The sequence below is a fragment of the Malaclemys terrapin genome, chromosome 6, assembly GCF_027887155.1.
Source record: "Malaclemys terrapin pileata isolate rMalTer1 chromosome 6, rMalTer1.hap1, whole genome shotgun sequence".
NCBI classification, from domain to species: Eukaryota; Metazoa; Chordata; order Testudines; family Emydidae; genus Malaclemys; species Malaclemys terrapin.
In genome coordinates, this window is record NC_071510.1 from 1,788,929 (window position 1) to 1,814,685 (window position 25,757).

The following is a 25,757-nucleotide window of genomic DNA, read 5'->3' on the forward strand; positions in this document are numbered from 1 at the left end:
CCAGAGATGGAGATTCCACAACCTCCCTAGGCAATTTATTCCAATATTTAACCACCCTCACAGTTAGGAACTTTTTCCTAATGTCCAACCTAAACCTCCCTTGCTGCAGTTTAAGCCCATTGCTTCTTGTTCTATCCTTAGAGGCTAAGATGAACAAGTTTTCTCCCACCTCCTTATGACACCCTTTTAGATACCTGAAAACTGCTATCATGTCCCCTCTCAGTCTTCTCTTTTCCAAATTAAACAAACCCAATTCTTTCAGCCTTCCTTCATAGGTCATGTTCTCAAGACCTTTAATTATTCTTGTTGCTCTTCTCTGGACCCTCTCCAAGAAAGATGTTGAGAAATTGAAATGCGGTGCCCAGAACTGGACACAATACTCCAGCTGAGGCCTAACCAGCGCAGAGTAGAGCGGAAGAACGATTTCTCGTGTCTTGCTCACAACACACCTATTAATGCATCCCAGAATCACGTTTGCTTTTTTTGCAACAGCATCACACTGTTGACTCCTATTTAGCTTGTGGTCCACTATAACCCCTAGATCCCTTTCTGCCGTACTCCTTCCTAGACAGTCTCTTCCCATTCTGTATGTGTGAAACTGATGTTCCTTCCTAAGTGGAGCACTTTGCATTTGTCTTTATTAAACTTCATCCTGTTTACCTCAGACCATTTCTCCAGTTTGTCCAGATCATTTTGAATTTTGACCCTATCCTCCAAAGCAGTTGCAATCCCTCCCAGTTTGGTATCATCTGCAAACTTAATAAGCGTACTTTCTATGCCAATATCTAAGTCGTTGATGAAGATATTGAACAGAGCCAGTCCCAAAACAGACCCCTGCGGAACGCCACTAATTATACCTTTCCAGCAGGATTGGGAACCATTAATAACTACTCTCTGAGTACGGTTATCCAGCCAGTTGTGCACCCACCTTATAGTAGCCCTAAGTTGTATTTGCCTAGTTTATCGATAAGAATATCATGCGAGACCGTATCAAATGCCTTACTAAAGTCTAGGTATACCACATCCACCGCTTCTCCCTTATCCACAAGACTCGTTATCCTATCGAAGAAAGCTATCAGATTGGTTTGACATGATTTGTTCTTTACAAATCCATGCTGGCTATTCCCTATCACCTTACCACCTTCCAAGTGTTTGCGGATGATTTCCTTAATTACTTGCTCCATTATCTTCCCTGGCATAGAAGTTAAACTAACTGGTCTGTAGTTTCCTGGGTTGTTTTTTTTCCCTTTTTGTAGATGGGCACTATGTTTACTCTTTTCCAGTCTTCTGGAATCTCTCCTGTCTCCCATGATTTTCCAAAGATAATAGCTAGAGGCTCAGATACCGCCTCTTTTAGTTCCTTGAGTATTCTAGGATGCATTTCATCAGGCCCTGGTGACTTGCAGGCATCTAACTTTTCTAAGAGATTTTTAACTTGTTCTTTTTTTATTTTCTCTTCTAAACTTACCCCCTTCCCATTAGCATTCACTATGGTAAGCATTCCTTCAGACTTCTCGGTGAAGACCAAAACAAAGAAGTCATTAAGCATCTCTGCCATTTCCAAGTTTCCTGTTACTATTTCTCCCTCCTCACTGAGTAGTGGGCCTACCCTGTCTTTGGTCTTCCTCTTACTTCTAGTGTATTGATAAAAAGTCGTCTTGTTTCCCTTTATTCCCATAGCTAGTTTGAGCTCATTTTGTGCCTTTGCCTTTCTAATCTTGCCCCTGCATTCCTGTGCTGTTTGCCTATATTCATCCTTTGTAATCTGTCCTAGTTTCCATTTTTTATATGACTCCTTTTTATTTTTTAGATCATACAAGATCTCGTGGTTAAGTCAAGGTGGTCTTTTGCCACATTTTCTATCTTTCCTACCCAGCGGAATAGGTTGGTTTTGTGCCCTTAATAGTGTCCCTTTGAAAAACTGCCAACTCTCCTCAGTTGTTTTTCCCCTCAGTCTTGATTCCCATGGGACCTTACCTATCAGCTCTCTGAGCTTACCAAAATCCGCCTTCCTGAAATCCATTGTCTCTATTTTGCTGTACTCCCTTCTACCCTTCCTTAGAATTGTGAACTCCATGATTTCATGATCACTTTCACCCAAGCTACCTTCCACTTTCAAATTCTCAACGAGTTCCTCCCTATTTGTTAAAATCAAATCTAGAACATATCCCCCCTAGTAGCTTTTTCAACCTTCTGAAATAAAAAGTTGTCTGCAATGCAGTCCAAGAACTTATTGGATAGTCTGTGCCCCGCTGTGTTATTTTCCCAACATATAACTGGATAGTTGAAGTCCCCCATCACCACCAGATCTTGGGCTTTCAATTATTTTGTTAGTTGTTTAAAAAAAGCCTCATCCACCTCTTCCACCAGCTGGGATCTGGCCCCACTGACGCCAGTGGAGCTACGGCCGATTGACACCAGCTGGGATCTGGCCTGTTTTTTATCTATTTTTTAATGATCACTGATGACTAGGGCCATACCAAATTCAGGGCCATGAAGAATGCATCACAGACCGTGAAGTCTGATCTCCCACCATGAAATCTGTCTTGTGTGCGCTTTTACCCTATACTGTACAGATTTCACGGGGGAGACCAGCGTTTCTAAAATTGGGGTCCTGACCGAAAAGGGAGTTGCAGGGGGGGTCATCACAACGTTATTTTAGGATGGTCATGGTATTGCCACCCTTACTTCTGTGCTGCCTTCAGAGCTGGGTGTCCGGAGGGTGGCAGCTGTTGGCCAGGCGCCCAGCTCTGAAGGTAGCAGCGCAGAAGTAAGGGTGGCAATACCATACCAGGCCATCCTTACTTCTGTCTGCAGCTGGCAGCAACTCTGCCTTCAGAGCTGGGCTCCTGGCCAGCAGCCACTGCTGGCCACCAGCCACTGCTCTCCAGCTCCTCAGAAGTAAGGGTAGCAGTCCCACAACCCTCCCTACAATAACCTTGCAACCCCCCCACAACTCCTTTTTGGGTCAGGACCCTACAATTGCAACACTGTGAAATTTCACATTTAAACAGCTGAAATCATGAAACTTATGATTTTTAAAATCCTGTGACCATGAAATTGACCAAAAGGACCAATGATCACTCACAGGGGATGGATCACTCAATGATTACCTGTTCTGTTTATTCCCTCTGGGGCACCTAGCATTGGCCACAGTCGGAAGACAGGATACTGAGCTAGATGGACCTTTGGTCTGACCCAGTATGGTTGTTCTTATGATGGATGTTTGTCTGGATTTTCTTATTCCAAGTGATGGTACCTCCCAATGACCCCTCTCCCAACTCCTCCCCTCTGCCTTACTTTTTCCTTCCTGCATAACAAAGTGAGGAGCAGCATCCAGGGGCGTGGCAATCCAGGGGAGCCAGTGATCAGGCTGGCCTCAGTGACCACGGCTCTCCTGGCCCTCGGGCTCCTTGGGTTTCTTTGTCTTTTCAGAAATACAATCTACAATATCTGTGGCACCAGGCAGCTCCCGGGCAATGGCAGGAGCATCTCCGGTGTTGAGGGATTCCTGGCGCACCCTGGGACTCCGGTGGAAGAACAAGAGGTGGAAGGGGAGGCAGAATGTCCAGGTACTTTCTCCTCACTACCCTTTGTGGCCTGTATCCCAGCCTGGCATCGTGAAATCATTGTGCAGCAGCCCTGCCAGCTGTTGAAGGAGACGGGTTTCTCTGGGCATGGCTACACTTGCAGATGTAGAGCGCTGTGAGTTAAACCCGCCTTCAGAGAGTGCAGTAGGGGAAGCGCTGAAGTCTGTCCACACTGACAACTGCCAGCGCACTGGCCTGGCCACATTTGCAGCACTTGCAGCGGCAATTGGGAGCGGTGCATTATGGGCAGCTATCCCAGCATGCAAGTGACTGCAATGTGCTTTTCAAATGGGGGCGGGGGTGTGAGGTGGAGTGTGACAGGGAGTGTGTTGTGTGTATGTGGGGGGAGAGAGAGTGGGTTTTTGGGGTGCTGAGAGTGTCAGCATGCTGTCTTGTAAGTTCAGACACCCCCCCCCAACCCCACCTCTCTCTCACTCACTCAAAGCAAACAGTAAATGTTTGCTTTTTCTTGGAGCTGATAAGCAGCCGGCTTCTCCGAAACGGAGCTTTGAAAGGGCATTTCCACATTCCTGCAGCCGATTTCACAACAATGACCAGAGTGGCCACTTGCCTTAAGGGGATTATGGGACGTTTCCGGAGGCTGATCAGAGCGCAGTAATGCAACACCTCGTTCACACTGGCGCTACGGCGCTCCAGCGGGCGCGCAGCAAATGTTATTCCTCTCGCCGAGGTGGAGTACCAGCAGTGCTGTAGCCGCGGAGTCAGAGCGCTCTGCGTGCCTTGCCAATGTGGACAGGGAGTGAGCTAGTGTGCCCGGGGCTGCTTTATTGCGCTGTAACTCGCAAGTGTAGCCAAGGCCTCAGGGAGCGTCGCGATGTCCTCTAGGGACATCGAACCCTAGTGCTCTGCTCTCCAGGACTCCAGAGCAGCTCCCGCTCATGGCTATGGAACATCGCAGGGCTGCGTCCCCAGCTGGCACTGACTGGCATAGCTCCCTTGAAACCACTTTGCAGGAGCTGGGGACCTGGCCCTGTTTTCTTTTTGATGCCTGCAGCAGTGGGGTACCTTGGCAGTGGGCATGGGCTTTGCCAGCACTTTCCCAATGGCTGCAGTTTAGAGCAGCCACTCCTGCCTCTGCTCTCTGTTCTGAGCAGCAAATCCTCCCACCAGAGCGGTCAGGCTTCGCTTGGCAGCCGGTCTTCCCTCCAAATGGCCATTACTGGTGTAAATCAGCAGAACCCTATTGACTCCAGTGGAGCCACGCCCATTGACACCGGCTGGGATCAGCCCCATTGACTCCAGCGGAGCTACGTCCAATCGAGCTCGGCTGAGGCTGGAGCCCTGTGTATCTACGTTAGATACAGCACTTCAGCTGGCCCTGTGTGTCCGTCTTTCTTCAGCTGGTCATTCAGTTTGGTGCTGGTTTCCCACAAGAGAAGTGACTCCCCTCCTCTCACTTGTCTCCCTCAGTCAGGGAGCAGGCCCGAGAGGACACACGGGCTGGGCCCAGGTCACACTGGCCTAGGAAAGCGAAGTGGCTGACCAGCGGTTTCCCTGCCTTCCCTGAAGGGTTGGCACGTGAGAGAAGCTCCCCTGACAAGGTGGCTGTTCTGCAGCAGCAGGTCCTGACGCTGACAGAGGAAATCAAGTCTCAGAAGGTAAGGCTGGTCTGGGAACCGTTGCTCCAGAGCCCAGCAAAGCCATTGGGATGGCTCTATAGACCCCAAGGAGCTTTGGATCAAGCCCCTAGGTGCTAGCAGGAGCACTTCTTGGGGTGCCATTTGCTAGCATGTTATGCTTGGTTCTCCAGTGATGTTCCTTTGGAGCTGTTCTCAGTTGGGGCAGGGGAGGGGTCACTCTGGGCTCACACCGGTGTGACTCGGGGTTGGGGGGGGTCAGTGGGCTCACCTCGGTGTGACTCGGGGCGGGGGGGGTCAGTGGGCTCACACTGGTGTGACTCGGGGCAGGGGGGGGTCAGTGGGCTCACCCCGGTGTGACTTGGGGCGAGGGCAGGGGGTCAGTGGGCTCACCCCGATGTGACTCGGGGCGGGGGGGGGTCATTGGACTCACACCGGTGTGACTCAGGGTGGGGACGGGCGAGTCAGTGGGCTCACCCCGGTGTCACTCGGGGTGGGGGTCAGTGGGCTCACCCCGGTGTGACTCGGGGCAGGGGCAGCGGGGTCATTGGGCTCACCCCGGTGTGACTCGGGGCAGGGGCAGGGGGGTCAGTGGGCTCACCCCGGTGTGACTCGGGGCAGGGGCAGCGGGGTCATTGGGCTCACCCCGATGTGACTCGGGGCGGGGGCAGGGGGGGGTCAATGGACTCACACCGGTGTGACTCGGGGCGGGGGCAGGGCAGTCAGTGGGCTCACACCAGTGTGACTCGGGGCGGTCAGTGGGCTCACACTGGTGTGACTCAGGGCGGGGGGATTTGGCTCCGTCCTTCGTTTACTTCCTGGAGGCGATGGCCTTCTCCCAGACCGTGCAAGCTTCCTCTGTGGCCATGTGCCATGAGTCAGAGCCTGCTCCGGGGAGGGGAGATGACCGTGAAAGTGTTACCAGGACAAGGGGATTTCTGGCAGCCCCGGAGCCAGCGCGCGCCGCCCCTGCCCGGGGCTCTGCATCCAGTCAGCCCTCAGGAATCTGCCTGTGGAGAGCCCGGGGCCAGGTGGGATGCACAGCATCCCCTTGCAAACAGCACAGCACCTCTAGGTTGGTACAGGCCCTGGAGCATGGAGACCCGTCCATGCTGGGTGCTCCCAGGCAGGCTGGCAGCACAGCTCCGCTGTTATAGACACATAGGAATTGCAAATCGTTCTCCGACACTGGCTAGTGCCCACATCTCAGCAAAAGGCAGCTATGGGGTGTCCTGCCCAAGGGACGTCTCTCCCAAATCCCCTTAGATAGTGTCCCCGTCCCTTAACCAGAACCCCAGGCCTGCTGCGACCTCATTCAGAGCCGGTGCTGTATTGCCTGTGGTCGTGTGCTGTGACGATCGCTCCATGTCCCCGCAGGAGCTGGTTAAGCTTCTCCACAAGGCTCTGGAGGCTGCGCAGCAGGAGAAGAGAGCATCCAGCATGTACCTGACTGCTGCAGAAGACAGAGACCGGCTGGAGCTGGTGCGGCACAAAGTGAGGCAAATTGTGGAGCTCAGCAGTCGGGTGGAAGCCCTGGAGACCGACAAGCAGGAGCTGGAGCAGAGCGTGGCTCTGAGGGACAGGCGTGTGGAGGAGCTGCAGGAGCACGTGCAGCTCCTGATGGACAAGAACCAGGCCAAGCAGCAAGTCATCCTGAAGCTCACGGAGCAGATTGCCCAGGATCTCTCTGAGCCGGTGCAAGAGGCTGATGCTGTGGCCGCGGATACCTTGTACAAGCAGCAGGAGGAGATTGAGCATTTGAAGGTCTGTGAGGCAGGCACAGCCAAATCAGCAGCTGGGGGGCTCTGTAGTATATGGTACAGCAGGCGCCTGGGACTGGTTTGTGCCGCTCCTTTGCTGTCCAAAGTGCAGGCAGTTTGCAAGTGCTGGGCTGATATCAGTCCTGGGCTTTGAAGGGTTTGTCTGGATCAAGAGATGGGGAAGTGGTAGCCTGACTCCGCCGAGTCATCCTCCATTCAACCCTTAGCTCCTCCTCTGTTGCTGCTTTCACTCAGTCTGTCCAGATGTGTCCTCTGTGTAAACAACATTTCCCCTCAGACAGCCTGGCCCACCGTGCAGCTCCCAGCCTCCTCTGTGCAGTTATAATGGACGCTTGTGTCTCTCAACAGAGAAGCACTGCGGCCAACAGTGGGGTTTTGTCTGCAGTGAGGTGAGGTTTGTTGGTGCCTGGAATGCCTTTAAAAATGAACCAAACCCAGATCTCTCTGCCTGTCTCCTTGCAGCATCTCCAAGCATTACGCACTATTACAGGGCAGAGGTAAGATGGTTTGGGTGCCCTACCTGTACATTCCAGACCTGAACGTGTCTGAATTTCTTTTAAGTTTAGCCTTACGTCTAAATTTCCTGGGTCTCTGATGTTATTTGGGAGAATTATGCCCTCCCTGTAATGTATTTTACCTTAAATTATGGAGCCATCCTCTCATTCTTTAGTTTTTCTGTGGGGATTTAAAACAGAGAGGAGAATAGCAAAAGCTTGCCTGCTGTCTGCAAGCTGCCAGCCTGGTGTGAGCACCTGCTCTGCTTTCTGGCAGGATGACCTAGATGCTTACAGAACTCAGAACCAGTTCCTCAACTCAGAGATCCACCAGGTCACGAAGCTCTGGAGAAGTGTTGCCGAGAAGGAGAAAGTCCTGCTGATGAAGGTGAGATGAGCTGCGGAGAGAGGTGGCAGCTGTTCATTTAGTTATTGTGAAGTGAGCACCAATGCAGGAGTTTCCCTTCCTACCCAGCCCCAGTCCCAGATGCACAGTAAGCCAACAAGGGTCTTGTTCCCAGTAGACTCCCATCCACTCCTTCACTCTGCATTTTGGTGGCCCCGACATGGGATCTCTGATCATCTTCCCTCAAGAGTTTCCCAAATAACATACAGGCAAACCCTAATTTTTGTTTGGGTCTCAAGGGACGATGAAGCATTAGTAGAGTTGGGGTCTTGCAAAATCAAATTTCTGCTTCTCTACAAATTTCAACTCCAGGCCAGACACAAACTTTAGAGTCACGTGAGGCTCTGGGATTTACATAGGAACAGGCTCACCCCAGGCGCCATCCAGTTCAGTATCCTGTCGCCGACAAGGGCCAGTGCCAGCAGGATGCAGCGCTGAAGCTAAGATGCCCACAAGGAAAGTTCCCTTCAGCCCCCAGGAGTTAGAGGTCGGCTGACACTCAGCGCTTGGAGTTTGTCCCTTCTGAAGCACTTGTTTGCGTTTTAATCTCTGCTATCATAACTCTGGATACTCAGCCACAGAAACATTCAGTCCTTTTTTGAATCCTGCTCAGCTCTTGGTCTCAACACCTCATGTGGCAGTGAGTTCCGCAGGTTAATGGTGTGCTGTATGAAAAAGTGTTTCCTTCTCTGTTTTGTCAGAATTTGGCACCATTTGATTTCACCAAGTTTCTCCATGTTATTGTATTGTGTGATGGCATGGGCACTGCCCTTGGTCCTATCTTTGCTGTTCCATTCATGATTGTACTCTTGTCATGCTCCTTCCTATTCATCTCCTCTCTACAGAAAACAGTCCCAGTTAATCTGTCTTCAGAGCCCTTAGTTCTCCTCCTCCCCCGCTATGGTCCCCTCTAGTTCTGCAGTGACTGTCGAAGTGGGGTGCAGTCCTGCTCACACGAATCAGACAGCGGCGAGGCAGTGCTGTGAATAATGGCACTGTATTAGTTCCATGTTGTTCTCCATCCCATCCCTATGCACCCTAACACCTTGTTTGCTTTCCTAACTGCTGCAGCCGATGCGCAGATGTCTTCAGTGAGCTCCTAGCGTGGCATGCCCTTGGGTGAGTCCCTCAGCCTCTCACCTGTATATCCAGGAGAACGACGCTTCCTTTCTCCCACCCCTTCTCTGGCCTGGCTCTGAGCTCTCTGGGGCAGGCCTGTCTCTCATTACTTGTCTGGGCAGTGGCCAGCACACCGGAGTCTCAAACTCAGCTGAGCCTTCTGCTAGTCACTAGCGCTGTCCCTGCCAGTAGAGGAGTAGCACGGCCTGGCTGGGAAGCTGCAGAGGAGCAGTTGGAATAGATGAAACAGGGGTAAGGCTTTAGATGCCTCTTCAAAATGGTCAAGGTATGAACCCAGGTGTCCTGGCCAAATTTCACTCTGGGCAATTCTGACACCCCCCTAATAAAATTCCCTATGCAGTTTCCTCCACATGCACACACACTCCCGTGGACTCCCGCTTTACCCTCTAACACCCCCCAGCTCACCAGCCCTCGCTTGCCCTTGCTGCACAGCAGTGACCTACTGCCGGCACCCAGGCACCTCTCCTTGCTCCTGCGGGGCTCTGGCTCTTTCCTGCTGCAGCGGCCTTCCTTCCACCCTGCACTGCGCTCCGTGGCATGTGGTTGACTCCGTAACTGCTTGCCCATGAACACGGGAGATGCAGGCAGCTGCTGGGGCAGACCCCTGGCACTGGGTGCCTTTGGGTGGGGGGTTTCCAGGGGCAAGGGCAGGCGATGTGGGCTTTGCTCCCCAGCCATGCTCATGGCTGACACACATGTCAGGGGCTGTCAGTCTCGTGCATCTGCAGCAAGCCACTCTGATGGCACCCCCAACGCTCTCTTCCAGTGTGCCCGCCTGCAAGCCCGCAGCTGCCAGGTGGAGAGCAAATACCTGATGATGCTGCGGAGGCTGCAGGAGGCCTCCCCTGACCTGGCCAGAGGTGAGGCCGAGCTGGTGAAGAGCCTGATCCAGGAGGCGCTACAGTGGGATGCGAAGGAGGAAGCAGCAGAGGCTCTTCAGCTGAACCCTGTCAGGTAAGGGGCACGTGGGCGAGAAGGGCACATCACTGCTTTGTGGCAGGGATGCAGCAAGTGCAGAAGGACTCTCTGTCATGGGATGGGCCCTCGGTTCAGAACAGTCCTGGGGCGGCGCCTTCTGCCAGGTTCCCAGCTGTCCCCTGCTGAGGCGGACAGGCTTGCTGTCCTGCACAGTGTGCATAGCTCAACTCCAGGATCTCTGGCAGCAACTGGCTGGACGGATCTGCATGTCTCCCACAGCCCAGTTCAAGGCTGCTGACAGTCACCCGTGGGTTACAGATTCTGGAATAGGAAGATGCATCCCTAAAACAAAGCACTCCCAGGCCCCTGCGATGGAGCCTGTTCTGTGCATTTAGCCAGACGAGGTGCCATCAGCAATAACGTTTTCAGTACACACCTCACTGCTGAGTTTGCTATTCCTTGTCCTCCCTGAGCTGGGACGCTCTGCTTAGCCAGGCAGTGCAATTAGCCTGGGGTGAGCACAGGTCTCATCGCCGCTGTGGAGGGGAAGTGACTGAGCAGCTGTCACATGCAGGCAGTTTGGGGTTTCTGTGCACACATCTCCCATAAGTGGATACTGGGGATGAGCAGAGGCCGGGAGGAAGTGTGAGGCTGGTCTTCTCTGCAGGGTCACCAGGGTGTGAGCAGCTGCACTGCAAACCCATACTCGAGTTACTGGGACCTCACTGGACTTCTGGGTCTTGGTGCTGCAATGAGCCGAGCGGCTCTGAGAGTCTTTCAGTGAACTGTGGCAGAATTTGTCTGTCCTGAGAACGTGGGGGAATTGTGGGAAGGCATTGGAAAGCCATCAGCACTTGAATGGGTTAGTCTGCAACCTCCCTGCAAAGTGGGCAGGTTACCAGCCTGAGTGAAAGCGACTCCTGCGCTCTGCTGGGCCAGCTAACCCGGGTGTCAAGCACCACCGCAGCGGGGTGAGGGTTATGGGTGTGAATGGGAGGGGTTAGGGCAACACCTGGGGTGGGTGGGTGGGAAACTGCAGTGAAGACAAACCCTGGAGTCAGGAGAGGGGTTGTTATGTGATGGGGAAATCTGTACCATACCTCTGGCAAATGTCTGTCTGGTTGTTCAGCTTGTCAGCGGCTGGGTTAGGACCCAGCAGGGCCCCACTCCTGGCTGAGGTGCCACGGGACCAGGCTGGCTAAGGTTTGAACACAGTTACAAAGGGGGCACTGGAAGGACACGTGGAAGTGTTGGTGATCAGGGGATAGGAGGCCCAGCAGTGTGGTGGCTCCTTCCATCTCTAGCAGCTGGGGTTCCAGGAGGAGGGGCCAAAGCTGGCTCTCGCACAGGCGCTGCCCAGGGAGACAGCCACTGTGCCTAGGGCAGCAGGAGTCGGGACTGGGCACCGTAGCTGCCTCTGACTCAGTTTGCCCTGCATACCAGTACCCCACTGGGCAAACTATCCAGCGTCTAGCACGTGGGTTTCAGCCCCTGCTCTGCTCTGCCCTCTCCAGAGAGTATGACGACTACGGGTTTATGACCATTCCCAAATACGAGGCTGAGGACTGGAAGCTTCTGGCTAAAATCCAAGCCCTAGAGATCAAATCCAACAACCTGCTGAGCCACGCGGCGGTAGAGAAGCCTCTTGGTGAGAGATGGGCCGGCATGGCTGAGTTGAGCCCCTCTGCAGAGCTGAAAGGCTTGATCCGCTGCGGCATCCCCGTGGAGCACCGCCAAAGGGTCTGGAAATGGATAGTGACCCAGCGCCTGTCCCATCACCACGCCGCCAACCACTACGAGAGCCTGCTGCGGCAGTGTGAGCGCACGGAGCACCCCGCCTCCCGGCAGATCGAGCTGGACCTGCCCCGCACCCTGACCAACAACAGGCATTTCACATCTCCCACCTCCCAGCTCGTCCCCAAGCTCCGAAGGGTGCTGCTGGCCTTCTCCTGGCAGAATCCCGCCATCGGCTACTGCCAGGGGCTAAACAGGTGAGACGCTGAGATGCCACTGCCGGAGCAGCAGGGAAGGCTGCTCACTGCTGGGCTGTCTCTGTACAAGGGGATAAGAGCCGCCCCTGAGTCCTGGGAGCTCCTGGAGGATCAGTCCGTTGCAGAATAGGGTGCTCAGATACCCCAGCGAGGGGGCCAGAGGAGTACCGCAAGGAGAGGAACCTGCAGGGAAGGGAAGCAGGTGGACATTTCCTGTTAGAGTGATGGTGTTGGTTCTTCAGGGATTCCCCTGTCTGGGGGAGCTGGGATAGCTGCTTTTGTATTAATTTAGATGGAACGTGTGGGTTAAAGGTGTTCACATCACCCAGTCACTTTCCAACATTAAACAGTGTTAAACAAGGCCCAGGGCTTGGCATACAGAGACCTCGGCTTGCTTTAGTGCCATGGCAAACACACCATTAAAGAGCCTTTTAACCTTTTACTGGAGATACAGAAAAGAAGGAAAAACAGCTAAAGCCTTTGAAATGTAAAGTATTAACTAAGGCTTCCATTTGTACAACATCCCTTCTTCCCTTTGCCGTTAGCTGGAGTGCGTTTTAGAAAGAAAATCTCCCTTGTTTGAGAGGCCTTAGATCGGGGTGGGCAAACTTTCTGGCCCGAGGGCCACATCTGGGTATGGAAACTGTATGGCAGGCCATGCATGCTCATGAAATTGGGAGTTGGGGTGTGGGGGAGGTGAGGGGTGAAGGACCAAGGGGATCAGAGGGCAGGAGGGGGATCAGGGCTCGGGCAGGGGGTTGGGGTGTGGGAGGGGTGCAGGCTCCCGGCGGCGCTTACCTCAAGCAGCTCCAGAAGCAGCGGCATGTTCCCCCTCCGGCTCCTATGCAGAGGCACAGCCAGGCAGCTCTGCACGCTGCCCCGTCTGCAGGCACCACCCCTGCAGCTCCCGTTGGCCATGGTTCTCGGCCAATGGGAGCTGTGGGGGCAGCGTGTGGGGTGGGGGCAGTATGTGGAGCCCCTTGGCTGTCCCTACACGTAGGAGCTAGAGGGGGGACATGCCGCTGCTTCCAGGAGCCACGGTACGCACCGAGCGGGGTAAGCCCATGGACCCTGCTCCCCGGCGGGAGCTCAAGGGCTGGATTAAAATGTCTGAAGGGCCGGATGCGGCCTCTGAGCCATAGTTTGCCCATCCCGCCTTAGATGGTACCAAAGGTGGTGGTAACTGTCGTCCCAGGTGGGGGTTGACATTCAGTTGGAGCCAGCAGGGGTGGCGATGTCATCTGGGTCCCTCTCTGGCCCATTCTGGTCACACAACACCTCTCAGGATCAGGGTGATGAAGGCCAGAGGTGCCAGGAAATGGTGGGATTGGCAGCCATGATGGAGAAGCTCGCTCCAGTAGCCTCTGCCTGTTCTATCCATCTGTTCTTTTTGTTTGTTCTTTCGTTCTTTCCCCACAGAATCTCTTTAAGGGCCCCAAGAGGGAGTGGTGGGTGGAATAGCCCATCCCCTCATTATTATGTCCACCAAAAAGGCCTAATATCCAACATACCAGTTTTGGCTCATGAACTTCCAGCTCCACATCTCTTTTTAACGAGCGTAATTTCATCGCAGTCCTTGAGTCATAGCGACTTGGCCTTTTTTTCCTCAGAGTAATTCAGTTATTCTCCCTTCAGTTGTCTCCCTTCCGTGCCTGTTGCCATCAACGTTTGTTGTTATAGGTTACTGGAACAACTTGTAACTTTTACATGCTTTTTACAACTGCGCTCCCAAGTTGGGTGGATTTGTAGGCCCATTTGTCACAACACTGCTCGTAGCAGAGTTGGCAAGGAGGCAAATGCCCTGTGGCCCGCATACACTGGCGATCAATGTCCTGCTTAAAAATGAAGGCTTGTTTGTGTTTTGTGAGTTTGACACCTCTTCCTCCATCAGCCCCATACTTTCCCTGTCCCCTGTTTAGAGCTAAGAGAGGCAGACCAGTTCCTGTGCCCAGCATTCATCATGCCCTTTGTTCATGGGCTGCAAACCCACACCTACTAACCTCCAGCCAGGAACAAACTTCCAAAGCCAGGTGATCAATCCCGTGACAACAGAAATGCTGTCACTCCTCCTTTGAAGGAAAGGTACACAGCCATCTCCCGAACAGGTACTTTCCTCTGAGCTCATCAGTGACTGTTGAGCATCTAAAGAACAATGGGATCAGATTCAGGGAATAGAAGAGAGGCAGAATAAAGTGACTTTTTCAAAAGACTCCTTGTAGTCTCACTCAGTATTCTTAGCCCTCATGCGGTGATTTAGGACGCCTGGAGCATTGCTGTGATGTATATTAACAATGACATGAAATGTACATCAGTCATTTGTATCACGTTGGCCAAATCCTGGGAGCTGCTCAGCACCCGCAGTCGCCGCAGAAGCACTTGGGCGTGTGGCAGCAGCCTCTGGAATTGGCTTGCCGGCAGTAACAAGCACTTAGCTTTTCCGGGAGCTGCGCAAGCAGTACGATGTGAAGCGGGCTGCTGCTGTCAGCCTCTGCTTCCTAAGCAATAGGAAAAGGCAAGGTCTGAATTGGTGTGTAATAATTGAGGTTTGGCACACATGGCACACAACTGTCCTGGTGACACTCCTCTTAGTGGAGAAGACTTGACATAGATATTGGGAAGCCTTCTTTATTCTTCAGAGCCTGCTCTCTGCACGGTGTCACCCAGCAGCTATGTGGTCCCCTCTCCCTGCCCAGCTCTCTGCAGGGCATTGCCTGGCAGCCACATGGGCTCCCTACCCCCCAGTGCCTTCTGCTCTGTGTGGAGTCACCTGGCTGCCACGTGGGCCCTCTTTCTCCCCAGCTGTTTGTGTGAGGTTGCCCAAAGGCTACCTAGGACCCTCCCTCCCATCCGGCTCTGGGAGCAGGCTGGGATGTTGTATGTATTATCTGGCACCTAGGACATGCATGGGGCTCTGCAGACTACCTCGGGAAGGCAAGTTCCCTGCCCCGGAGAGCTCATCCTGTCCAGCACAAGGCACCCGCTGCTCCTCTGAGGCTGATCGCAGTCGAGGGGGCTCAGGCTATGGCGATGAATGGATGATCGGCGAGGGGGGGGAAGGGAAGGAATCTGTGTCACATGGATCTATCAGGGTAGAGCCCCTCCCACGTGGTGTAAATCAGCACACCTCCACTGGCTTCAATAGAGCCCCCCCACCCCCCCAAGTACCCAAACTGGGGCGCTGGCCCCAGGAGTCTAGCTTCATTGCTTAGCCCTGCCTAATCTCTAGTGCTCTGGCAGTGCTGCCGGACGTGGCAATGAGCTCCAGCCAGCTTTGTTACTCCAGGAGATACAGGGAGATCTTTGAGGCCCTGGAAAAGCACACTCGCTGGCTGGCCTGTCACTGCTCAGCAGCCTGTGCTCCCTGCACCAGCGCCACACAAAGATTTCATGACAAACCTGAAGCTAGAAGACCAATGCCAACCAGAATCTCTGATTCCCCACCAGTGCTATTGGAGGTCAGTGTCTGCTCAGTAGGTAATAGAGTGTGTCTGCTTTGTTTCACGGTGTCCTGTCCATTGCAGGTTGGCAGCCATTGCCCTCCTGGTCCTAGAAGAGGAGGAAAGCGCATTCTGGTGCCTGGTTCACATTGTGGAAAACCTGATGCCGGCGGATTACTATAGCAACACGTTAATAGCATCACAGGTGAGCATGAGAATCCAGCTACGTCACAGTGGTGAAAGACAGCAGGGTACTTGCACAGAGATGTTAAAGGGACATGGTCGACTCTAGGGTTACCATATTTAGTGCCTCCGAAAGGAGGACACTTTAAAGGGGCCCCAGCCCCGCCCCCGCCCCAACTCCGCCCCCTCCCCAAAGTCTCCGCCCCTCCCCTGCTTCCCGCGAACATTTGAGTCGCGGGAAGCCTGAAGCAGGTAAGGGGGGGTGTGGGGGGAGGAGGAGGCGCGGCCCCCGAGCCCCTGGCCGGGCCCCCCGAGCCCCCGGCCCGGCCTGGCACCGCCGGCCGGGCCCCCCAAGCCCCCGGCCCAGCCCGGCACTGGGCCCCCCCGAGCACCGCCGGCCGAGCCCCCGGCCCGGCACCCGAGCCGCCGGCCGAGCCCCCGGCCCGGCCCCGGGCCCCCCCGAGCACCGCTGGCCAGGCCCCCCGAGCCCCCGGCCCGGCACCAGGCCCCCCGACCACCGCCGGCCGAGCCCCGAGCCCCCGGCCCGGCACCTGAGCCCCCGGCCCGGCACCGGGGCCCCCCGAGCCCCCGGCCCGGCACCGGGGCCCCCGAGCACCGCCGGCCGAGCCCCCGAGCCCCCGGCCCGGCACCCAAGCCCCCGGCCGGGCACCCTGAGCCTCCGGCCGGGCACCGCATGTCCGATTTTCCCGGACATGTCCGGCTTTTTGGGATTTCCCCCCGGACGGGGATTTGGAGCCCAAAAAGCCGGACATGTCCGGGAAAATCCGGACGTATGGTAACCCTAGTCGACTCCTGCAGCCCAGCCCCTGGACTCTGTGCAGCCCTCCTGCATAAGCCAATTTTAGGATTACTTTGCAGGGCCCATGAGAATCAGGCCCATGCTGTCCAGCAAGTCCTTGGAAGTCTGGCAGGTTGGAGAGGACACACTTTTATTAACTGCACAAGCAGGGCCGGCTCTAGACACCAGCAAAGCAAGCAGTTGCTTGGGGCGGCAGATTTGCAGAGGCGCAGGAATCCAGCATGGGAGCTGAGAACCAACAGGGGCCTCTGGGAGCTGTAGTTCCTTGGTTAGCTCCCTGCCTATAGAGCCAGCCCTGGAGCAGGGAAAGAACTACATTTCCCAGCATTCCCTTGGCCACTAGCAACAGGAAGGGGCGTGGGAAAGGCGTATGGAACTGAAATCTGCACCTTGCTGTGAATGGTAGGAACAGAGCCAGCTCTAGGTTTTTTGCCGCCCCGCCCACACACCCTGCTGCCCCAGCTCTGGCCCCCACCTGTACCCCCCTGCTGCCCCAGCCCTGGGCTCTCCCGCACTCGCAACTCCTGCTGCCCCAGCCCTGGGCTCTCCCGCACTCGCAACTCCTGCCGCCCCAGCCCTGGGCTCTTCCCCCCCCCCCCCCCCCCACAACCCCTGCTGACCCAGCTCTGGCCCCCACCTGCACTCCCCTGCTCCCCCAGCCCTGGGCTCTTCCCCCCCACCCGCACCTCCTGCTGACCCAGCTCTGGCCCCCATCCACACCTCCTGCCACCCCAGCCCTGGGCTCTCCCCTGCCCACACCCCCTGCAGCCCCAGTTCTGGCCCCCACCTGCACCCCCCTGCTGCCCCAGCCCTGGGCTCTCCCGCACTCACAACTCCTGCCGCCCCAGCCCTGGGCTCTTCCCCCCCCCCACCGCGCACCCCCTGCTGACCCACTCTGGCCCCCATACACACTTCCTGCCACCCCAGCCCTGGGCTCTCCCCTGCCCACACCCCCTGCAGCCCCAGCTCTGGCACCCACCTGCACTCCCCTGCTGCCCCAGTCCTGGGCTCTTCCCCCCCCACTCGCACCTCCTGCCGCCCCAGCCCTGGGCTCTCCCCCAAAGAAGGAATTGGGGGGACTAAATGGAATGTGCACCTCTCTATCTGAAGCCTAGCAAGGGAGGTACGTGGATCCCACTAGAATTTAAAATGAAAAGTAAGGGAGGGGAGGCTCTGGACCTGGGCAGCTTTAGATACAGTACCAGGCACTTAGGAAGATTTCCACTTCTGAGCCATGGAAGCAGAAATTGACTTTTCCTCTCCAGATGTAGCTAATATTCAGAAAGAGAATCTAGCACCTGCCTTCAAGATTTGAACACTCTCAAAATTCAGGAGTGCTCAAGCTCAGTTTGGGCAGCTGTTACTTCATTTCCCCCAAATCAAATATACTGATCCACTGTAACTTGCTGTAGGAAAAGTAGAAGAAATTGAGCAAGAAATGCTTCCCAGTGGTTATTAGGACTGGAATTGCTATTTTCAACAGCCATTGCCTTTTTTTTTTTTTTTTTTTTAAGTTTTAGTTTTATTTGTTTAAAAGGAAGACCGTGATAGTGCATTCCCCATAGAAACAAAGAATGGAACAAAAGAATAATGAAAGCACCTCAACTTTTCCTCATTTATGTAGGACTGTCTTATAATGTGCATCCAGATATCCTCCAGTCACACAAGCTGAAAATTGTTCCACTTTACTGCAGTTCTGTAACCATATGGGAACCAATCCTGTCTGTGTTTTGTGCACATCCAAAATACCTGCTGAATGACCCGCCCTGGGAGCGAGTTACCAGTGACCCAGGGCTGGGGCAGCAGGAAGGTGCAGTTGGGAGGGGGAGAGCCCAGGGCTGGGGTGGGGGGCAGCCAAAAATTTTTTTGCTTGGGGCAGCAAAAAACCTAGAGCCGGCCCTGTGCACAAGCACTCAGCATTGTCTGAATCCGTAGGGTTTTCTCACATCATAGGTAATCTCATTAACTCTTTCCACTACTTCGAAGTGTCCATTCTAAATGTCTTGCATTTTATTCTTTCTCACAGGATCCAGCACAGGCACCATATCTCCTATTTCAAATGCTCTTTCCTCGGCATGTCTATTATGCCAGGCCTTTCAAACTCCCTTGCTTTCCTTTAGATTGTGCTGAAACAACTCCATCATACCTTGCAATTTTTCGTTAAAATGAGACACATAGTCCATCACTGGCTACTCTGTTTCCTCAACATTACCTTCCCAAGAACCATGAATCAGATCTAGGGGTCCCCTAACCTGCCTTCCATAGAGCAGTTCAAAGGGAGCAAACCTAGTAGATTCTTGGGGTACACTCCTGTACAGATCCAACAGATATGGCAGCCAAACATCCCCATTGTTCTGTCACCTGTCCACATACATTTTCATCATAGATTTCAAGGTCCCATTGAACCTTTCCACCAGACCATGGTCTGACGATATTGCTCTGGGGAAACCCACTCTGCTAAAAATACCAAATGACCTGTTGCCACTATCTCTGCCTCAATATTAGACAATGCTGCAGCCTCGGGGTACCTGGTAGCAAAATCTACCAACACAAAAATATACTTCTTCCCATTCCTGGAAGGTTTAGGGAGTGGTCCTACAATATCCACAGAGATTCTGGCAAATGCCTTCCCAATAATGAGTTAAATGCTGGAGAGGTGCCTCACTAGGTCCCTTTAACGCTTTGCACTTCTGGCACAAATCACAGCGCCTGGAATAATCTCTCACTGTTTCAAAAAGATAAGGCCAGTAGAAATTTTGCTTCAGCCTGTCACATGTTTTGCCTACACCCAGATGTCCTGCAAACAGACCATCATGGGGCCTCGGTTACACAGTGTAAGCTGGAGTAACTTCACAGAAATCACCATCGTTCAATGCTTCTGCTAGGGTGGGGCAGCCCCACAGAGCACCTTGCCCAGGACTGGGCCTCAGTGGCACAGCCAAGCCTGAAACGCTCAAATCACACATGAAGGGCCTGACCTTGCTGTGACACTGGTAGGTGTGGGAGAGTTAGGCCCATCATACATGTCTCCCCTGCTCCACAAAGAGAGACCACCAAGACTCCTCTGAGTTGGAGCCCAGTTGCGACTCAGTAAGAGTGTGTAGACTCTTAAAATCTCCCTCATGGACACAGGGTTCCTCTGTCCGTCTGGTGCATCAGAATCTAGGGCAGGTCTGCCAGATTTTTTGATCCTTCAGCGTGCTTGCAGCAGAAGTCACGGCAGTCACAGTTGCTGGTGCCATTCCATTGCATTTGTTTTGGTGGTCAGCCAGCAGGAGGAGGAAGAGCTGTTGTGTGTGTCACAGTCAGGGCAGGGGTATATGTTACAGAATGTGCTCTCTTGGCCTAGTGGCGCCGACTTTCTAATCTGCTGGAGGGGGCTCAACCCCCCAGCTCTGTCCCAGGCCCCATCCCCGCCCCACCTCTAACACAGCACTGACTTTCCAGGCACATGCTGCTGCAGAACCAGCCTTCGTACTGCAGCACTCTTCTTCCAGTTAATTAAGGAGAACATAAAAAGGGCCACACTGGGTCAGACCAAAGGTCCATCTAGCCCAGTATCCTGTCTTCCGACAGTGGCCAATACTAGGTGCCCCAGAGGGAATGAACAGAACAGGGAATCATCAAGTGATCCATCCCCTGTTGCCCATTGCCAGCTTCTGGCAAGCAGGGGCTAGGGACACCATCCCTGCCCATGCTGGCTAATAACCATTGATGGACCTGTCCTCCATGAATCCATCTAGTTCTTTTTTTGAACGCTGTTATAGCCTTGGCCTTCACAACATCCTCTGGCAAAGAGTTCCACAGGTAGACTCTGTGTTGTGTTTTGTTTGTTTTAAACCTGCTGCCTATTAATTTCATTTGGTGATCCCTAGTTCTTGTGTTATGAGAAAGAGTAAATAACACTTCCTTATTTACTTTCTCCACACCAGTCATGATTTTATAGACCTCGATCATATCCCCCCTTAATTGTCTCTTTTCCAAGCTGAAAAGTCCCAGTGTCATCATACGGAACCTTTCCATATCCCTAATCATTTTTGTTGCCCTTTTCTGAACCTTTTCCAATTCCAATATATATTTTTTGAGATGGGGCAACCACATCTGCACACAGTATTGAAGATGTGGGCGTACCATGGATTTATATAGAGGCAATATGATATTTTCTGTCTTATTAGCTATCCCTTTCTTAATGATTCCCAACATTCTGTTCGCTTTTTTGACTGCCGCTGCACATTGAGTGGATGTTTTCAGAGAAGTATCCACAATGACTCCAAGATCTTTCTTGAGTGATAACAGCTAATTTAGACCCCATCATTTCATGTGCACCTGCCTCTGTATCTCATGGATTCCCGCTTTGTCAAACACAGGTGGATCAAAGAGTCTTTAAAGACTTCTTGTCAGAAAAGCTCCCCAGGCTTACAGCTCACTTTGAGCAGCACAGGATTGACGTCTCACTGATCACCTTCAACTGGTTCCTGGTGGCCTTTGTAGACAGCCTGGTCAGCGACATCCTCCTCCGGGTCTGGGATGCCTTCCTGTACGAAGGAACAAAGGTAGGGACCCACCCCTAGCCCTAGCTATGCCGGGCTCTCAGAGCTGTCGTTCTTGGACACTCAGACCCAAGTGGGACACACCCCACCTTGAGCTGGGCAGCAGACCGGTGTCATAATCATTTTGGTCCCACAACTCCCTGGATGAGCTGCCCAGCCTCTCTGCGTGTCTCTGGCAACGATAGTGGGCCTGTGGCTGGAATGGAAGGATTGAGCCCAGCCCAGGGAGACAAACCCACACTAACTCTCACGGAGCAAGCGTGCTACCCAGAGCGGGCGCGGGGCTAGCCACACAAGCACGTATCTAGGCTCTCGAACGGGCAAACGCTTGCGGCGGCTAGTTCTCCCGCTGTTCACGTTGCCACAGCTACGTCCTATTCCTAGCATGCTAGCTCAGTGAGCACTCCTGCAAACGCCTCTCTGAGCTGGGAATCCCATCCCAGCTATGCCCTGAGGAGCAGCGCTGTTGGCTCCCCCTCCCTCACTGTGCTCCACAAAAACAGTTAGAAAACAGACAAGCCCCATCAAAATCTACTGATCCATCCTTAGCACAACCGCCCACCCCCCGGCACACGCATGCCCACATACACACCTCGACCTGACAGACAGACACCCCCATCCTGTTTCTCTCACACAAACAGCCCCCACATGCATAGACAGGGCAGCATTCGCCCCATTACCAGGCACACACACACACCACACAGCCATTTCTCACCCCAACCTCCCTGGCTTGGGGACACATACCCCAGCTCATCAAGTCACTCCCCTGCCTCTCGTTCTATTACCCTGGCATCACCTTGTTGGTGCTGGGGCAGCTGGGCCCAGACCTCCCTCAGCTGGGCCTCACGCCCTCTCCTGGCCTTCCCAGCTTCTCCCACTACAGTCCTACATCATTGCCCTGAGGAGGGCCTGGGGACCTGCTCCATCTCCTCTCCTGTTTCTAGAGGGGGCGCTGGAGCTGCAGGGGTCTTGGGACCTTCTCGGGTTGGGGAAAGGAGCTGGGAGGGGATCTTCTCTTCTCCTTCCTTGGCCTGGAGGGCAGCAGACCAGGCATGTTCTGGCCCTGGCTTCAGCCAGCCAGAGTTGAGGAGGGTACAGTCTCGGCCCTCGGTAGGGCAATCTCAGAGAAGTTGGAGCTGGGCAAACGCAATGGATGCCAGGAGAGGGCATGAGGATGCGGGCAGCCACCAGTGCCTGTTCCCTTGGTGCCAGGTACCACTGCTTGGGGAGTGGGCCAGTCCTGAATTCTGTTCTCTGTTCCCCACCACCTCAGAGAAGGAGAGCCTCCTGTGCATTTAACTCCCAGTTTAGCCTCTGCTCTTGTAGCGCATTCACTCTCCAAGGGGAGCACAGAGAATGAACAGTGCAAATTGACAAAGAGTGAGAGGAGACGTGCGTTGGCTTCTGGAGGCCCCCTCCTCTGGTGTGCAGCACAGACACCTGCTGTCCCACCTCATCCCATAGTGCACCAGTGCCAGGGTGCTCCACACCCTGAGCTTTCAGTCCCTCCATGGGTAGATGCTGGGGGCCCTGTGCCCACTAAAACACATTTTAACTTGTCCTAGGTGATTTTCCGCTATGCTCTTGCCATCTTTAAGTATAACGAAGAGGAGATTCTGCAGATCCATGACAGCCTGGAGGTTTACCAGTACCTTCGCTTTTTCACCCACATGATTGGAGATGGCAGGTGAGAGAAGAGCTGCTCTCAGCTTCCTCTTTGGCCAGTCACTTGTGCGCAGACCTGTAAACTTGATGAAATAATGACAAGGCCTAGGACTGTCGCCCTTGTGCTTGCAGGTTGGGGAAGGAACAAGAGTTGGCCATGTGCCTTTGTTCAGTGATGTTCACTGATCTCTAGTTCAGCCTAGAAATTGGTGCCTGTACAATTGAGTTTGTGCCCAAAACAGAAAGAGCAGTTAGGTTGACACATCCAGGATTCACAGCCACGAAGGCCATTGACCAGACAACGGGGCTGGGGCTGGGGTTTGCTTTTGTTCTGCTGGAGAAGAAGGATCCTGCTCTTCTCAAAGTCGAGTGTGCACCGTGGGCATGGGATGAGAGACAGGATTTGGCCAGTGAATCTCTTCCCTGGCAAACAGCCCCTCAGACTAATCCAACCGCAAGGGAGTCCTGGGACATACCACTGAGCCTGCTAAGGGGACAAGGGCCCAGCCTCTCACAGGAGCAGGATCCATCCTAGCAATAGGGGAGGAGCATATGTCTGCCTGGAGAAAGGTCCCCCTGGGTGTTCATGCCCTGCCAAGCTCAGAGGCTTCTTTTCCAGGCTGGGGCAGAGGAAGGTTGGCTGCTGAAGCTGAAACACTTTACACTGGGGTAAGGGGGGACTGACACTATCAGCTGATTAGTCCTTGGGTGGGGGCCTCAGAGCCTGTGGCTGCCAGCTGTAGTCCAGCCCTGGCTACAAGTTGGTCACTTGGTTACAATGCAAGGGCAGTGCTGCCCGGCAGGAGGGAACAGCACTCTCACACTTAGGATCAGGTGGTCAGCTGATTAGCTCACCCGTGCACCCTGTCTTCTCCTGGTAGGAAGCTGATGAGCATCGCCTTCAATGACATGAATCCCTTCCCAATGAAAGTGCTGCGGAACCGGCGAGCAACTCACCGGGAGGAGCTGGAGGCGGAGCTGAGCGAGCTGGAGCGGATCAAGGCGCAGTACGTGAAAGAGCAAGCAGAGCAGGTGGCCTGGCACCTGGACGGAGCCGTTAGCGAAGAGGAGGAGGAGATGTAGCCAGAGAAGTGGCTGCTGTCCTGCACCTGCATCCCTGGAGCTCTGCAACAGCATCACGCTCCTTTCTAAGAGAGATGGAAAGTCCTGAGGCGAGCAGGGCCAACGCAGAGGATAGGCACAGTGTTTCTGAGGAGCTCAGCTGGGAGGACGGTGTCCTGCCCAGACCTCCTGGCTCACTGTCCACCCAGCACACAGCTGCGGGCTCAGGGCCAACACAGGTTCTGTCTTGGAAAGGTCCTGTCTGTCTCTCTGAACCATCCTGTCCATTCCTCCCCACCATCTTGCTGCAGCTGCACTAGATCGGGTGCCCAACCTATGGCCCGCAGGCTGTACTCTGCCCACCAGAGCATTTCGTAAGGCCTACAGCCTGCTTCAACACAGTATACTAACAGCCAATTCATTAGCGTTTTGTCGTCATGGTTATATCATTTTAGTTTAGTTATGAGTTCTGTATGGGTTTTTTTTTGTTTTCTATAATTCTGATACACGTTTTATGCACTGATTTCTCTATTTGTTTTTAAATAGGTTGGTATGTACAGTATTGTCTATCTAAACACCTACGAAACAGAATCTGTTTGGCCCACTCCAGGTTGTGCTTAGGTTCATGTGGCCCTCCTGTGTACTAAGGTTGGGAAACAGAGAGTCACAGGATGCTGCTTGTTTGATCACGGGTGACTTTAATTGTGTGCACCATATTGGAGGCTGATGAGGCACATGTGATCCAGAAAGCCTTCTGATGTCTTTGCGTCTGCTCTGCTGGCAATGTCAATGGGGTGTGTGTATAATCATAGCAAGTATTAAGACAAAAGCACTCGCTTGAGAGTTAGTGTCTGAAGCCCCTGAATAGTGAAGGAGAGAGACCTGATGGAACTCTTGAAGCTACCATGGCCTCTTTCTGCAGCTACAGTAACTCTTCACTTAACGTCGTCCCGGTTAACATCGTTATGTTGCTGATCAGTTAGGAAACACGCTCGTTTAAAGTTGCACAATGTTCCCTTATAACGTTGTTTGGCAGCCGCCTGCTTTGTCCACTGCTTGCAGGAAGAGCAGCCCGTTGGAGCTAGCTGGTGGGGGCTTGCAACCTGGGTGGACCGGCAGCTCCCCGCTCCCCTGAGTTCCTTGTGCAGCAGCTGCCCAGCAGGTTTTCAATTTCCGGCAGTTCAGCTGTCCCTCCCCCCACTGTCATGTGCTGCTCCTGCCCTCTGCTTGGGAGCCTCCTGCTTGCTGTGCGAGGAGGGGGCTAATGTCAGGGTGTCCCCCTGCTCCTGCCCCTCACTTACCCCGTTTCCATAGAATGGGGGGGAACGGGGACATGACAAGGCTCCGGACGGAGGGAGCTTGCTGGTAGCAGGGGCTGTCTCAACTTGCTGATCTACTTAAAAAGGCTGCGTACTTAGAGTGGAGTCAGCGTACTTAAAGGGGCAATGCGCATCTCTCTCTCTCACACACACATAGGGTGTGTGTCTCTGTCTCCCATGCTGTCTCCCCTCCCTCCATTTGTGCTGCCTTGTAGAGTGTGAGGCTACATTAACAACGTGTTTACCCGTGAGGGCTCAACTGTTCTAGTTAATCATTTAGCAGTAAGGCATTCCCTGGGAAATATCCCACCCTCTGACTTCACCACCTCAACCAAACTTCCCAATCATCATTGCCGTGTACAGTATTAAATTGTTTGTTTAAAACTTATACTCTGTGTGTGAGTGAGAGAGAGGGAGTGTGTGTGTGTGTGTGTGTATATATACACACACACACACACAGAGTCTTTTGTCTGGTGAAAAAAATTTCTCTGGAACCTAACCCCCCTATTTACATTAATTCTTATGGGGAAATTGGATTTGCTTAACATCGTTTCGCATAAAGTTGCATTTTTCAGGAACATAACTACATGGTTAAGCGAGGAGTTACAGTAGTTTGCCAGGAGGTCAAATGTTTGATGTTCAATCACGCTCGGGATTAACCCAATTAAACTATGTTCCCTGGGGCAGTGCACTGATACCCCTGAGGCCATAGCTGACCTCCTCCTTATTGAGATGGTCAGTGGGCACTTCCTTGCAAACAGATTGTTACCCTCTGCTTAGTGAGTTCACATTCTGCTGTAGAT

General features: G+C 53.6%; 1 protein-coding gene across 5 annotated transcripts in view; it reads left to right on the top strand.

The window, feature by feature from the left end:
• The window catches only part of TBC1D2 (TBC1 domain family member 2), a 49,252-nt gene extending 25,094 nt beyond the window's left edge, over window positions 1-24,158 (top strand). For 3 of the 5 annotated variants that reach the window (XM_054033210.1, XM_054033211.1, XM_054033213.1), the window contains 10 exons: window positions 3,436-3,572; window positions 5,022-5,209; window positions 6,566-6,952; window positions 7,741-7,851; window positions 9,776-9,963; window positions 11,442-11,918; window positions 15,440-15,560; window positions 20,726-20,911; window positions 22,474-22,595; window positions 23,455-24,158. In XM_054033210.1, coding sequence (XP_053889185.1) covers window positions 3,436-3,572; window positions 5,022-5,209; window positions 6,566-6,952; window positions 7,741-7,851; window positions 9,776-9,963; window positions 11,442-11,918; window positions 15,440-15,560; window positions 20,726-20,911; window positions 22,474-22,595; window positions 23,455-23,656 — 2,119 coding nt within the window. In that variant the 3' untranslated portion in view covers window positions 23,657-24,158. Of the gene's footprint in view, window positions 1-3,435; window positions 3,573-5,021; window positions 5,210-6,565; window positions 6,953-7,740; window positions 7,852-9,775; window positions 9,964-11,441; window positions 11,919-13,837; window positions 14,024-15,439; window positions 15,561-20,725; window positions 20,912-22,473; window positions 22,596-23,454 lie in introns of those variants that run through there. The other 2 variants (XM_054033212.1, XR_008445540.1) reach the window with 2 other exon arrangements.
• Window positions 24,159-25,757: the final 1,599 nt, after the last annotated feature.